General features: G+C 39.7%; 1 protein-coding gene across 3 annotated transcripts; it reads left to right on the forward strand.

The window, feature by feature from the left end:
* Positions 1-7,881: 7,881 nt before the first annotated feature.
* Mterf1 (mitochondrial transcription termination factor 1) lies at positions 7,882-12,811 on the forward strand. 3 transcript variants are annotated; one of them, XM_028778294.1, is made up of 2 exons: positions 7,882-7,933; positions 11,512-12,811. In XM_028778294.1, exon 2 carries the CDS (start codon positions 11,537-11,539, stop codon positions 12,674-12,676), a length of 1,140 nt encoding a protein of 379 aa, XP_028634127.1. In that variant the 5' UTR covers positions 7,882-7,933; positions 11,512-11,536; the 3' UTR covers positions 12,677-12,811. The 3 variants fall into 3 exon arrangements, with proteins under 3 accessions (XP_028634127.1, XP_028634126.1, XP_028634128.1); XM_028778293.1 differs by lacking the exon at positions 7,882-7,933 and adding an exon at positions 8,735-8,832; XM_028778295.1 differs by lacking the exon at positions 7,882-7,933 and adding an exon at positions 9,530-9,549 and having other exon boundaries at positions 11,512-12,676.
* The last annotated feature ends 3,056 nt before the right edge of the window (positions 12,812-15,867 follow it).

The following is a 15,867-nucleotide window of genomic DNA, read 5'->3' on the forward strand; positions in this document are numbered from 1 at the left end:
TTAAATGTACTGACTTGGAACAGACTTCAAGATGAAACATCAAGAAACAGAAAAGAATATGAGCATAGTGGCTTTCGTATGAAAAGATAAAATGAGGAAAGTATGGAAGGAGGGAGGGAGGGAGGGAGGGAGAGAGGGGAGAGTTGTTGAATTCATGAATGATCATTGGAAGAGCCCCCAGAGCACTGGATACAGTGCTTCAATGAAGTGAAACTGGGTAACCAAGGAAAAGTAAAGAGACTTGCATTTCATTTTATGTAACTTTTCATTTTCTACCAAATAATACACACACATGCACACACATATGTATGTGTGCATATATACACATATGCATATATACACATATATGCACACATATATCTGTATATATACATATACATATACATATACATATACATATACATATACATATATGGCATATGTATATATCATGTAAAAGTAAACCAAGCGTGAAACAGAACAAGCATACTGTCTGAGAACTACTTTTTATGTCTCCGACCTTCTTCATCACTTGAAGAGGACTAAGGTCTTTTGTTAGTTGCAAGAAATGTCAAGTAATTAGAGACTTGGATTTCTCAACTTGAACATTTAAAAACTGTCTGCCTTGTAGATATGCCACTGTAGTTGGATCTCTTCCATTTAAATAGAAGCAGAGAGCTGATGGCTGAGAAGCAGAAGTGACTCCCCTTTGGTGCTAGAGTTGTTGGTGTCAAATTACTTCAGTATACAAGACACACAGTTTTAGAGAAATTTTCTAGCATAATATTCCAATACATTTCTGAAGACAGAATTTTCATGATAGAAGATATGTTACAGGTCATAAATTTAAATGATATTTGCAAAACACTAAGAAATTATTTTAAAACCCTTATTTCTGAAAACTTACTCCAACATTTGGAAGGATTTTCAAGCTATAAAACCATCAAGTGCATATCTATCAGAGAAAAATGTTAAAGCTTTAATCAGGACAAAATAACGACAAAGGTCTGAACACTTCCACAACATGCTATCTTGCTTTTAGGTGAAGACTTCCAAATCCTGTATATTCTTAATGAAAATCACAGTAAATACGTTCCTTAAAAAATCTTAAGTACACTAGCAAAAATTCAAGTTCTGACAGGCTTTCTCACAACACAGGTGCAAACGCAGGCAGGCCCGTTGAGGGCCGCTTCACTGAGAGTTTCCCTTTGCCCTCCCCTCCCTCAGGAATTCATATCAGTTTCTCCTCTGAAGATGTTTACATAACCGAACCATCATACAAATGAACTGGCACTTAACCCCCAGAATGACTGTAATAATACATACCCCCAGAAGAAGCATGCCTTTGTTTCCTGAGCCTTGGATTGGTACAACAAATGGTCTGATAGATTTGAAGTTCTAAGTATCTATTTTTAGCCATGTTGGTTCTTTACATTTCTCTTCAACAAAAGAAAACTATTTATTGAGCTGAAGCTTGCTTTCATAATAGCATTCTAGCTTAGAGAGCGAGAGGCTTTGTCAGGCTAGAAGGTTCAGTGAGATGCATAATTTAGACTGTAGGAGTAATAGATCCGGAGAAGAAATTTAAGGAGGAATTTAGATAATGCAGGCAATTAATTAAATACATTAGGGCACCTGACTCAACAATGGCTGATTTAAATATGTCCTTTAAATAGTAGAGATCACGAATCTTGATGACAATAATGGGCAATAGAGAGCACACTCTTACTTGTGTAATAAAGAAACACTGAATTGTTTTATACGCTTTAAAACCTCTGAAAGTCTCTTTATGAGATTAGCATTCATAGAAGATCACACTGACTGGGTAACAGAGAAAAAGGTCAAGCATGGGTTTATATTTAATGCCAAGGAAACAAAATATATTTTAGATGCTTGTTTTTAGTTAGATAAAAATTTTAACTTACAAACAATTCTCTGACAATTCTTGTAAGCATAATAATGGAAATTGTTTTTTAAAGTGTCATAGTAGTTGAGTACAATGGTACTATTTCATAAAACATTGTACTGAAAGATCACACATTTTTGTTTCTGCTACCTCACAAAAGACAGCAGCGATATCCTCATTTGTAGCTGGAAAGTTACCAATCTAATTAACTAAGTAAAGTTACTAATCTAATTAACTAAGTAATCAATCATTGAAGTCTGCCTTCAGGCAAGTTTTAACCCCAGCTCTTCTAAGAGGCAAAGGCAGCCAGATCTCAATACTAGTCGTGTCTATCTAGTGACTTCCAGCCCAGTCAGGGCTACATAGTGAGGTCTTGCCTTAATAAGAAGAAAAGAGAAACCAGTCTTCTTGTCTCTGTTGTTTCTGTTTGGGGATTGTCTCCACTGACACAGGAAATGTGGACTTCTTAGTTAAGGAATTTAAAATAATAAGTTATGCTGTGTTCTTCAATGCTGGTCTCTCTGCTCCTGCCTTTCTTCTCTCTCCCCTTCTCTCCCTCCCTCCACTCCTCCTTTCCGTACTAACTTATGTTTGTTTGTTTACTTGCTTTTTTGTTTTGAACCTATGCCATACTAGGCTACCTTGAATCCACTCTTTCGTGCCTCAGCCTCCCAAGTGTCGGTACATATGTGAGTACCTCCCAAACAGCCTTGAATGTTGTTTTTGAGCAAATGGTTTCATTAGGAATATAGTTTTATGGAGATTTTGAAAATGTTATTAATACTTTATATACTCTAAGGGTTGTTCTTAATTTTTATGTCAAAATTTCACTTTCAAAATCATGCAGTCTTGCTTTCCTTTGCTTTAAATAAACTAGGCTGTACATCGTACAATTAAACCATAGAATCCAAGCAGTTCAGAGATGCTTCAAAAGAGAAAGGAATCTGTAGTTAACTAGGTCCAAGACAAGAGATGGAGAAAATAAAAGAACGAGAGGCATGGTCTCCGAGAATGGTCATAGGTATTGCTGCCACAGGCAGATGGAATGAAACGCTGAGAGACACCTGGCCGCTTGACTCGAGGTGTTACTGAAGAGCCTCTAGGTCATGTAACTTCCTACGGAGTCCCGCCACTGACAGTTTCTGCAGGACAACTTTGTAAAAACGGTTTGAGCAGAGCTGGCAGGCACGGGAGGACATTAGAACAATCATCTTTTGTTTTGTTTTCCTAGAAACTGGTTCCCTTTCTGTTGCTCATGTTCCTTTGAGGGAAGAGTTTAATCACAACGAACAACAGCAACAATGTGTAATGATTGGAACCAAGAGTCCCGGCCTCCGAGGGACTAGACTCTGAGTGTTGAACTGTGCTGCTGCTGCTGCTGCTGCTGCTGCTGCTGCTGCTCCTGCTGCTGCTGCCGCCTAAAAATCCTTGAATTCTCCTTGACTAGGAATAGAATTAGTGTCCACATTGAGTTTAGACGTAGGCAAGGGGAATAAATTAAGACACTAGTTTCAAAGGTGCAGTAGCTTTAAATTCTGCCAGTATATTAGAACCATTGCCAGGAATGGAAGAAAAAAAAACAGAAAAATCACATCATGGTCTGATCCTTATGTCAAAACAGTTAACTAGAATCCCTGAGGGTGGACGCTGGGCTTCAGTACCTATAAAAAGCTCCCTCAGTGATGTTAATATGCAGCAAGGGTTGAGATATGCATGATGGGAGGTACACAGAGGTGAAAGAGTCAAGCATCCACCTCATGGTGTAGGTGGTAGAGGAAACTCTGTGGGTAGTTCTGCAGTGAGAACACTGTAAGTCTACCTGGCTTGCTAGTGGCCCCAGGTCAGGGAGAATCTGGAAGACACTCGTTATTGGTAGATATTGTAGAGCGATGAGGAGAGATGGAGAAAGTATGCCAAATGTTCATGCTGTTTTGGTTGGGTGGATCTAAATCCTTGTGTTTGTGACTGAGAAGTGACACCTACACCCCATCTCCAACACTCAGCATGGGCATAGTAACTTACAACATACCAGAATCTATTATTTTGTTTTGTCCTTTGCATTGATTTGAGCCCATAGGATAGGAGTTAAAAAACTAAGCCACCTCCTTGATAAGTAACCACACTATTTAGGTGGTCAAAGACAAAATATCCCATTGGATAGAAAGTCGGAATTTTAGAACTGAACCATGGGTATGCCCATGGATATGAGTTGATACAATTCCGTGTTTAAAACTGTATCTCACTGGACATGTTAAAGGTGGGGACTGTTTCTCATGTTTCATTGCTTCTCTTGTGACCAGAGTTGGTGCAAAAGTATTGAATGGCCAACTCATGGTTAAATAAAACATAAATAGAGTTACAGAGTCAATACATTACTCAAAACTAGGAAAAATATCTAGAAAGCTGCAGACATGCATGAAAATGTTAAATATATATATATATATATATATATATATATATATATATATATATTAGACTTGAATATTTTGAAACCAAAACAAGAATAATACACCTTGCAAGTCAGTGGGAGAGCAAAACCTAAACAATACACCCTGCAGGTTAAGAGTTCTCTTTGCAGTTACGACATTCAAGAATATGTTCCTGACTAACCTGTGTTAAATCCTTGCAAGTTAAAGTTTCCATTTGTAATTAAGAATAAGCTCCTATTTCTTAGATCCGATGTGAACTGCAAAGCAGGTTTTCAATCTACACAAAACTTTGTGAACCTATTCTCATGATGTAATAATTCTTACCCTTGACCTTGCCTTTCATCACATCATTCTACTAACATGTAACAGCCTACTCTTTGCCCAGGTAACACCTATCTCCCTACAAAAGAGACTTCAAGAGGCTGACAGGCTACTCTCTCTAATCTCTACCTGGGGTGGGAAAGCCAGCTTATCAGTCATGGTGCATCCAGAAATACAGCTTGCTTTAATTGAACAATCGTGGATTCGTTCTTTTCTCCTCAAAATTCTCAAGTGTAACATATTTCTGCACTCTCAAAAATTACAGCTCCATTTTACTCCAGTTAACATTTTGATGCACTCAGTAGGGAAGGCATTGTATTCAGTGCTGTAGAGATTAGCAGAGTTTGGGTCTGCGCTGAGACTCTGGTTTCAGATAGTATGGTTGTAGTTTTTGCTTACATTGTAGCTGCATTATATACAACTAATTATTTAAGCTCCTTATGTATACCTTCTCTGAAGAAAGAGGATAGTAAACTGCCTCCTTGGGAAAATGGGTTTGCCATAGTGAAGTATTGCCCAACAACGGAGGGACCTAGATGAGAAATAATTCTCCTGAGACTCATGCTAGTGTTAGAGACATCAGTGTGGAGACGGGACAGAACACAGTTGAACTGGGACAAAAACCAAGGATCCTGAAATTCTGGGGACCATTCAGAAAAAAGAAAGTGTGAGCCAGTCAACTCAACAGTGTATCCAGGCATTGCTGATATGCATAATCTTCATTTTTCTCTGGATATTTTAGGTGTAAATTACTAGAGTAGAAGGCCCAATTGTTCTGAGTTCTGTGTGCACCAGGCCATGTGTAGTCAGCAGAGGCAGAGGATGAGAAGACAGTTGGTAGTTGGATTCCACAAGGATGAGTAAGATACTGTGTCCACAAGGTGTTGCCATTGAACAGCAAGGAGACAGGCATATGTGTACTAAGTCACTTAAGTACAGATGGGATGAATTTAGAATTACAATGATTGAACAAAAGCCTCAAAATACAGAAATGGGGATGATTATTTTTACTTATAAAGAAATGTGAAACAAGTAAGTTTGGAAATCTGATCCCCTCTCCTGGCCCCACCCCTAGGGCATCTGTATGCACATAAGTGCACATGCACAGAGATGTACACACACACACACACACACACACACAATGAATGGGGTAGAAAATAGTAAAGGGTTAAAACAAGAAGCAGGAATGGAGAAAATAATACACAAATGAGTTTACAAGCTTTAGATAAAAACTGTCTGGCTACTGTTTCCTCTTTCAGATTATTTTGATTTAAAACTACCACATTACAATAATGAGGAATATATCTTTACAGATGGAATTTTAAAACATACTGTAGGCAGTTTTGAACAAGGAAGATGCCATCCTTCTGAGTATTTGCTTTCCATCTCTCTGCTGAGATAAATCCTCTACCAAGATTGAAAATTACTCCATGGTAATTGATTAAAGATAGAGTTCTGGCATTTAAACTCATATGACTGTCTAGTATTTCTAGGAAGTATTCCATTTGTCTTGGCCACTTCTGTCCTCTTATGTTGTTAGCCTAATCCCATGGGAATCCAGGATCCCTTCAGGTCTGCAGGCAGCAAATTTCCTAAGCTACCATCCTGTTCTTTGCCACAGGCCTTTGTTATAATAGGATATCTGATTCAAAGAGTCTCTCTAGATTCTGGTTAGGCACTTTTCAAAGAAAGTAAGATGCCTTGAGTAAGATCTTCAGGACTGTGAGGTCATCAGAAAGGGAAGGAATTTGAGCTAGCTTTTTTGGATGCTTCTTTCTACAAACGACCTTTACCTTCACTCTTTGGGATTAATGGTGTATAGTAAGGGCACATGTGTTTTCCAGCCAGAGGATTTAGAGGCATGCCTGTATTGTAGCAGGAGTAGCCATGTTGCTGGATTAAAGTCCCTCTACAGGTCTGAGTGTAACTACAGGAAGATGTAGATTTGTGTAATTGAGGAGGAGGTAGAAAGGACATTGTTTATTGAATCCTGGAGTCTATGGCTGGTGGTATTTTACTTGTGGGTTCCCTTAGAGGAATGGAAGGCTAATTCGTTTCTGACTCTAACTGGGTTTGTTGAGATTCAATCATGAATGGTAAAGTAAGGGTCTGTGAACTTCTCAAGGAAAAGCTACTGAGGCGGGCATATAAGGCATAGCAGTCAATATTTTAGTTATTATATCACTATTATTAATCTTTGGTTGTAAGAGGCCAGGGGCAATTCTGAAGATGGCATAGACATGGCATTTGAACTACATATTGAGTCTAATGCCCTAGTGATTTAAGTCTAATTTTAGGGAGATTCGTCTTGATGTAGACTTCCCTACTCTCTTCCTTCCAAGTGAGGTCATTTAAAGTCACAAGCATCATCACATGTCACTGTCCTTTCAAAAAAGAAATGGTAAAAGAGAGATGTTTGCATAGCAACACAACTTTGATATAAAGTTGGCTTAATCATCCTTTAAAAGACCAAAGGAAGATGAGAATCCAGGAACAGCGTTTTGGGAAAAGTCTACCGTACTGCTGCTAGTTCTCGTTTCCTCTTCTTTGCTCCTCATCTTTCACTCCCTACCCTTGGTCCTCCTGTCTCCCAAACTCTCCAGTATCTCAGCCGCACCTTTTCCTCATTCACATCACTTTCATGGGGACTTAAGTCATCTCCTGGTGTTCATAGATGAAAATCCGTGGGGCATGCTGAGGAGAGACTATTCAGGGAGAAGTGACACCACCACGGGAGTTATGAACCAGAAAGCAGAGGTTGTCTTGCTTTCTCCTATATTCCTGAATGTGAAACAGGCCTGAAACGCACAGGTGCTCAATAAATAGCCACTGAATAAATAAACACAGGCAAGGAATAAACTGTGATCAGTAGTTTCACTTTCTGGGTAAACTGATTATTCATAATTTAAATTCCCAAATAGAAATCTTTATTCTTACAAACACCAAACGAAACACAAAAACAGAAAGTATTTGGAAAAATATAAAGCAACCTAAGAGAAAGAGTGAGATCAAAACCAAACCTGGTCCTTGGTACAGACAGAATATCAGCCCCAGGCATAGGGAAACCTCGGCTCTGCCCTGTGATCTCGAACCAGCGCCACAGAGGAGCATCCATAGTCTCTAGCCGCCCCCTGCTGGTCTCCTGCCCTCAGACTTGCTAGGATTTAGGCACGACGCGCAGAGCCGATGACGTCACCTCGGCGCCTGGCCGGAGGCCGGAAGTCAGTCATTACTTCCGCCCTCCGGTCCCTCCTGGGCGTCTAGAGGCGGAAGTGAGAGGTGTCTACCGCGAGCTTTGGTAAGAAGGGAACGCGGATACAATGTTAGGTTCGGGCTGGGGCTGGGGTTGGGGAGCTGCTGTGGCCTTTGTAAGCGGGCTGCAGGTCCCTGCTAGACAGTGCAATGCTAAAGGCGATTGCAGAATTGAGGGAAGGAGAGGTTTTGATGTGGAATTACGGCGGGTTTGAGTTAGACTCATCAAATTCTACACTTCACCCAGCAAGGGAGCTCGGCATTGTGTCAGCATTGTAACTTTAGGGACAGTGCCTGCCCCTTAGGTTGTTGTATATATAGGGCTTTACGAAGTAATGTATGTGGAACATTGGGTTGTGGTGTTAAAGTGCGTTTGTGACTCCGCTGCCTTTCCCCCGATGCATGAAGGATGGTCTTTCGTTGCCGTTTTCTTTTCATTATGACTGAGAAACGTTTAGTTAGCGAGAAGTCATGCATCTCACAAAAATGATGTGGAGGTGTCTGGCCCGGATCTCTTTATTCTTTACTCTACTGGCGATATTTTTGCCTTTTCTAACCCTAACCCTTTTCTGAAGACAGCCAAAGTCTCTCATCCTAACGACAAATTCGATGTTGAAATGTAGTTCTAAAAAAAAAAAAACCTTCTCTCCGCGGGACAGAACAGAAGTCTTCCTCCTTGAACCTCGCTCATTACAATCACGGAGATTTTTATGATATTCACTAAATTTAACATTCCTTTAGAAAGTGGTTTATTTTTAAGAGGAAAATTGAAGTCAATTCGATATTTACTTTTGTTTTTAAAATTGCATTAGGCTGAATTTTGTTTTTAAAATTGCATTAGGCTGAATTTTGTTTTTAAAAGAAGATTGTGTTTATACAAGGCCTTACAATACAGCTAGAATTCAAGAAAATGACCCTTTCTGAAAGAAAAGACAGTTTAACAAGGTAAATGAGACTTTTAAAAAAGGTGTATTGTGTATAGGTGTGCACACTCGCTAGTGAGTTTGATACAACAGTAGCAAGTACTGTTAGGCAAAGGGTCTACCAAGAAGGTGACAGGAATATGAGAATTATGAGGAAATACAATAGGACATTTTTCTAATGCAGAATTTAGATTCATATAAAATTATATATGTATATGCATGTGTATAACATGAAAGCAAAAGAAAGACTTCGAGGGGATATATATATATATATATACACATATGTATACATTATTTGTTATGTCAATTAAAAATAATGAAAAGACAGCAAGGACACTGAGACGAAAATGGGTAAGAATGTTCAGAAAAAAATTGCTTTGTTACTGTTTTGAGTGAAGTTGAGTTGGTAAGGAGAGAAAAAACCCTCATAGGTGCATGTCACAAATGACGTTAATCAGAGGAGGGCTGTTTTATATGGAGGGCTGCATAGATGCTCAGTTCAGTTTTGGGCTTGTTGGTTCATTTAGAAGGCATTTGTTTGAAGGATACATTATATAAAGAGAAACAAAATCTACTTGTGACAGATCTAGCAGAAACCTTAATAGATTTTTTTTTATCCCTTTTTTAGGAATCTTGGCAAACCTTTTTGTTTCCTTTTGATTATCAATATTAGAATTTCTCCTGAATATTCTGCGGCATGTTTATCTGTTCACCATGGTGCTAATCATCTGAAGACAATGTACTGTATAGGGCAGTAATCTTTAAGCCTAATGCCTTGGTATATGTATGGTCTTATGTTTGGTATATTTATGGTATATGTATGACTGATTTTTTTAATGTACCTATCATTTAATGATGTATATGTTATGAAACTTATAAAAAGTAGAAATCTTAATAGGGTAAGACAAATACAGTTGAAAATTTATACTGTGTTCTCTCCTTACACCCTATTGGATCATTTTGCATGTTTATTTATGAAGCTTGTTATAAAACTTGGCTGATTGTATTATGATACTGTTCTGTCCGGTTATCCAGCAGAGGTCACCCATGTGTATCTAAAAAAGAAAAGGTTGTTGAATTGTACAAGCTAGAGCCTTCATTTTTTTTTTAGTATGTATGTTTTTACTAATTACTTGAGAATTTAATGCAGTGTATTTTGATCAGATTCACCTGACACCTCCAGTGCCTCTTAGATTCACATTGCATTCCATAACCATTCAACTTTGTGTTCTTGCTCTCTCTCTCTCTCTCTTTTAACTTCAGTTAGTATTGCCTGTATGCATTTAGTGATCTGGCCACCGCCAGAGTGTTTCATCTACTAGGGGCCACAGCCTTCTATAAAGAAAGGAAATTAAAGGAGGACATGGCTGTTCCTGGGTTTGGTGGAGGAGAAGGGTGATTGTAGATATGAGGGAGAAAACAGCCAGAGGCATCTGGAAGAATTTAGAGTGGATATGAGTGGCTGACTGAGCTGGGTGGGCCATGTGAGGAGAGAGGAGGGGACAGGAAGATAGGGGAACCTTGAGCAGTAGCCAAAAGGTAAAAGGGACCAAAAGGGCCAGCGTTGCCAAAATGGCTAGACTATGGAAGAGTACCTCTTCCATATATAATCTAGCCATTTTGGGAGGAGGGCAGCCCAGCCTCTGAGCTGGAGAATTCAGGGGTGGGATATGCTAGCCAGGAGGACCCTGTAACAGTAAAGGACTGAGCGATGATGACAGAACCTGGCTGCCAGGTCAGCTTTGATATTTTTAATGAACATTTCAGCTAGTGTTCTTGGCAAACTCTTGTCCCAGGTTTAAGACCTAACAACTTTGAATGAGAAAATCAATTCTTCCTCCTTCTCCTTTCTGATGATGGGGATTGAGTTCAAGTCCTTATGCATGCTAAGGATATATGATGTACCACTGATCTACCTTTGAATTACACTCCATCCCCTCAACTGTATCATTTTGAAGATAGAAATGAGTTTAGAATTATTGCATTGCACTCAAACAGTTTCGTAAACTGAGGTAGAGATTGATGTTGTTAGCTGTTGTCCAGAGATTTCTATAAGCATATGTATACATATATGCTTATATATAATATACAATTTAATATATAATGGTTATATTATATAATGCTTATATAATATATATTATATCATACATATTATTAAGTATATGTTAATATAATATATGATATAATTTTATATATAATATATAGACACATATAATCAGTGTGATCCATTTAAAGGGTATTATGAATCAAAAAAAGACATTAAAGATGGAAATTAGACAATCTGAAGTGTTTTAGAGTTTGAGATCAAAGTAGCCAGAAGCAAAGAAATCTAGTGTCTGTGGGCGGGGTCAGTTCAGACATCTGGCAAGTTGAAAGGCAAATGGTAATGAAAGTGCCATTTATTAGGAACAAACCAAAGATGCCAGAGACCAAAGAAAGCAGAAAACAGAAGAGATGGAGAGGAGAACTGATTCACAGTCAGAACAGGAGGCACAGTGAACTAAAAGAACAATACAAGGGCAGGGCAGCTTGGGGCAGCAGTGGTGCTTGTTCTGCTTCTCTGTAAGTCAAAAGAGGAAGAGCCCTAAGACCACAGGGATCCGAGGCGCCTCCTATTTAAAGAATCATAGTATTGACATTGGATATTTAACATATGCATTCACATAATATTATATATTAACATTACATGTCATTTACACAGCATTTGGAAAACTTTGGACTATCCAATGATTATGGCATCAAGAAACATCTGCTGTGTGAGAAGGAACTTTCTCTTTGATTTAAGAGGTTGGATGCTCCAATATTCAGCAGAAATTTTCCTCAAGTCAATTCCATTCAGGCTGTTTAATGTGGAATGCAACAGTAAAGGCAAGGAGTCTTTGGAGAATAAGGACCTACTGAACAACTTGCTCAACATGGGAGTTGATATTGACAGGGCAAGGAGACGACAGCCTGGAGTGTTTAACAGGGCTGTTACGAATGAGCAGGAGCTGAAGATATTCCTTCTATCCAAAGGAGCTAGTGACACAGTGATTGGTAGCATCATATCAAGATATCCACGAGCCATAACACGCACTCCTGAAAGTCTTTCAAAACGATGGGAACTGTGGAGAAAGATTATGGCATCAGACCTTGAAATTGTGAATATTTTGGAGCGTTCTCCTGAATCCTTTTTTCGGTCTAATGACAACCTAAACTTAGAAAATAATATAAAGTTCCTCTGCTCTGTTGGATTGACTCATAAATGCCTCTGCCGACTGCTGACCAATGCTCCCAGAACCTTCTCCAACAGTCTGAATTTGAATAAACAAATGGTTAAATTTTTGCAGGAGACCAGTAGATCCTTAGGTCACAATGATCCCACAGATTTTGTCAGAAAGATAATTTCTAAAAATCCTTCCATCTTAATTCAGAGTACCAAACGTGTGAAAACTAACATTGAATTTTTACAGTCAACTTTCAACTTAAACAAAGAGGACCTGCTGCTTCTGATATGTGGCCCAGGAGCTAGAGTCTTAGACCTTTCCAATGACTGTACCAAAAAAAACTACACAAACATCAAAAAGAGGCTGCTTTCTCTTGGACACACCGAGGAGGAGATACAGAGGTTTGTCCTAAGCTATCTGAATATGATCTTCCTGTCAGAGAAAAAATTTAATGATAAAATAGACTGCCTTATAGAAGAAAAAATTAGTATGTCACAAATAATTGAAAATCCAAGGGTGTTAGACTCCAGCATAAATACTTTAAAAACCCGCATCAGAGAGTTGTCACATGCTGGGTATGACTTGAGCACATCCAGCATTGCTCTGCTATCCTGGAGTCAGAGAAGATACGAAGCTAAACTGAAGAGACTGAGTGGATAGGACAGTATGGGAGGAGTCACAGGGAACCGGACTAGTGCACCACTGGTTCCAGCAGACTTTTCAAACAAGAGAGTTTTTTCTTTTTTTAATATATTTTTTTATTTTAAAATTTTTTTAAATAAATATTTAAAAATATTTAAGATTTCATTTATTTGTGTGTGTGTGTGTGCATGCTTGTGTGTGTGTGTGTGTGTGTCTGTGTGTGCTCACATGTGTGTACATGCCAAGACACATGTGGAGATTGAGGAGAGATGTTAGGAGTTAGATCTCTTTCTGCTGAGTGGGTTCCAGGGACAAACTTAGTTATCAGGATTGGAATCAAAGTGTCTTTATCCACTGAGCTTCTTGCTGGCCCAAGAGTTTTGATTTTTCACCACAGACACATGTATAATGATTCTCTGGATACTTTGTTTTATAGGACGTAAGAACTCACAGTTAATATGCTCAAATATAGTCCTTCTAGCTACCCCTTCTTAGTTTAAGTTAATGTTAACAGTCCATCATGTAGTGTAAGCTTTAACTGTTCTGTAGTAGTAGTGGTTAGTAGTAGTTAGTAGTAGTTAGTAGTAGTAGGAGTTCCTGAATTCTACAGTAGAACAGTATGTAGAAAGATTTTACAAAATGTGTTTTTGTAGTTTCTGTTTATATTTTAACAGTCAACATATTTGGGTGGGAGATACAGCTTTCTCAGCATTGGAAAGGCCCTGGGTCAGATGCCCAGCACAGGAATATTGATGGTTTTATATGTGTTAGTTCTGTCTCTTCTTGTTTTCAATCCCAAATTTTTCTTTTATTTCAATATAGCTAGTCAATTGTAGTTCAATTTCAGAGTGCAATGCCAGTAAAATAGTAAAATGTGAGTTTCCATTGTATTACACTTTACATTTGAATAATTAGTGTTCTCCCCTGACAGAGTTAACTATGGGTTGGTGTATTCTGATTTCTTTTATACAGGGTAGCTTAGAAGGTGGAATAATGACTGCCCAAAGATGTTAGTATATTGATTGCAAGAAGCATGAAAATTTGGTACATTGGCACGTTTGTATTAAGTTTAAACGTGGCTAAGCATCTCAGCACTTGGAAGACTGAGGCAGGAGTATTGTGAATTTGAGAGTAGCCTGGTTTACCATCTTGAGACTCTGTCTCAGGAATGCTTATTTTAAAAGTCTTAAGAAGGGGAGATTATCCTGAATTATTTGTATGAGCTACGTGTAATCAATCATACAGTCATTAAAAATGGAAGAAGGAAGTAGAAGAGGGGAGGGATGCTGTGTAAGAAAGATGTGTCTGCTACTTGTGGCTTCCATAAAGGAAGAGCCACAGGTAAAGGATGGAGGTGGCCTATACAAAGTGGAAAGAGCACAGCAACATTCTCCCATTAGCCCAGGGAGACCAGTATCCAACCTCTGCCCTGTAGCACAGCAAGAAAACATTGTGTTCTCTGAAGATTGTACCTGGGCTAACAGAAGTTTTCATTTTCTTAGTGAGGAGATTTTGGTACATCACAGGGATCTGTGGTTGGAATTTACCAAGCAAGGATTGGAGGCCTGCTTTTCCCTCCCTAGTCGAGGAGGTATACAGACAGACTTTGCCCTTTCTGCCTCTAGGAAACACAGGCTCTCATGAAGACCTTGACCTTGTGCTGAACCAGTGTTTCTTCAGGCAGGAAAACTAATGGGATCATGTGTGTGTGGCGGTGGACTGTGAGAGACAGCTGGTTACTGGTCGAATAGGCCTTGAACCCTGGAGACCCTCCAGGGACTAGAGGAGTTAGGCCTTGCTTCTGGGCCCCTGGTTCCTTTCACATAGCTACAGCCCCTTTTCACAGAGAAGTTTGTGGCCATCAGTCATGTAGCATAGGTAGAGGGTGTGACACAGGCCGCAGAACCTCAAGACATCACCATATTCATGAGATACCTAAAGGTAAGAGGGCGTAGCCAATTAAACATTCCTTCCCAGACCCTCCTCCTTGCAAAAGGGATTTAACTTCAGGCCTGCCTTGAGAAGACGGGGTATAGCTTCATCCATTTTCTGCCATGACAATAAATATCTTAAGACCATATTTTAAGACCTGGACTACCTCTCTTCCTTGGGGCCCACCATGGGGAACGGTGGAGAAGGTCTTCAACTACTGAGCCACCTTCTAACCTCCCACCGACTGAGACCCAGCCAGGCGAGTTGCCTTGACCAAGAGCCCTCTTCCGGCATGATGCAGGAGCTTCTTTCTCCCTTTCCCCCCTTTGGCTAAGGATTGATCCAGCCCGGATGCCCCCATCTCAACCTTTCTCTGGCCTCTCAGCAGCACCTGAGGGCCCAAGGGTCTGAGACCAGTTGGTTCCTGGCCAGTGGCCAGGGAATTCTCAACCCAACAGTTCCAGTCCCCACAGGGTCTCAGACTGTGTTCCCTCACCTCTGGAGGAGAGCCCTGCAGCTTCTCACAGCCAGTGCACACCCAACGCAGCATGGAGTGAGCACAGTCAAATTCCCTCTGCCTCTCTGAGCTCCAACTGCCTGGATAGGACAGACAGGGGACCCACAATTCAACCCAGCCCAGCAGGATCCCATTCTCAGTTCTTTTTCGATGGGTAGAGTATGAGCCCCTGCTTGGAGACATTACCTTCTTTTTGCTTCCCTGCTGGGTCATGTTACCATGTAAATATTAACTCAAATGCCTCTAACTGAATCATGGCTTAGGAGTACCACAGCCTGCTTGGAACACTGTATGTGACTGTATCTCGCAGACCTGCTCAGCATCTTCCAAATGCCTGCTGTTTTGATGGAAGCCCTATGCCTACACATCACATGAGCACAGGATATGTGTTTTCAGCTTATCAATCGAGTGTCATGTGGTAAACTTCACTGAATTTAAAGTCCAGTTTAGTGTGTGAGCCCCTGGTAACAAAGTTAATTATAGAAATTATAGATCACTGATAAAATATAGACTGATGAAACACTAAAATTACGTCCTAGTCATTCTGTGATTACTTGTGTATAGAACTTGATGAGCAGTAGGGGGAACTGTAGACAGCAGTTTGGCCATACACCCTTCTAAAGTCATATAACCACAAGTCTGGTGAGTGATTCAAACTGAAGACCATTTCATAGATATGAAGAGGATTTCAGTGGGTTGTTTTATCTTTAGGTTCTGTAAGCCTCAAGCTGGAGTAAAATAAATCATTATTCTTATATAC

Source organism: Grammomys surdaster, unplaced genomic scaffold (assembly GCF_004785775.1).
Source record: "Grammomys surdaster isolate TR1022 unplaced genomic scaffold, NIH_TR_1.0 333, whole genome shotgun sequence".
Lineage (NCBI taxonomy): Eukaryota > Metazoa > Chordata > Mammalia > Rodentia > Muridae > Grammomys > Grammomys surdaster.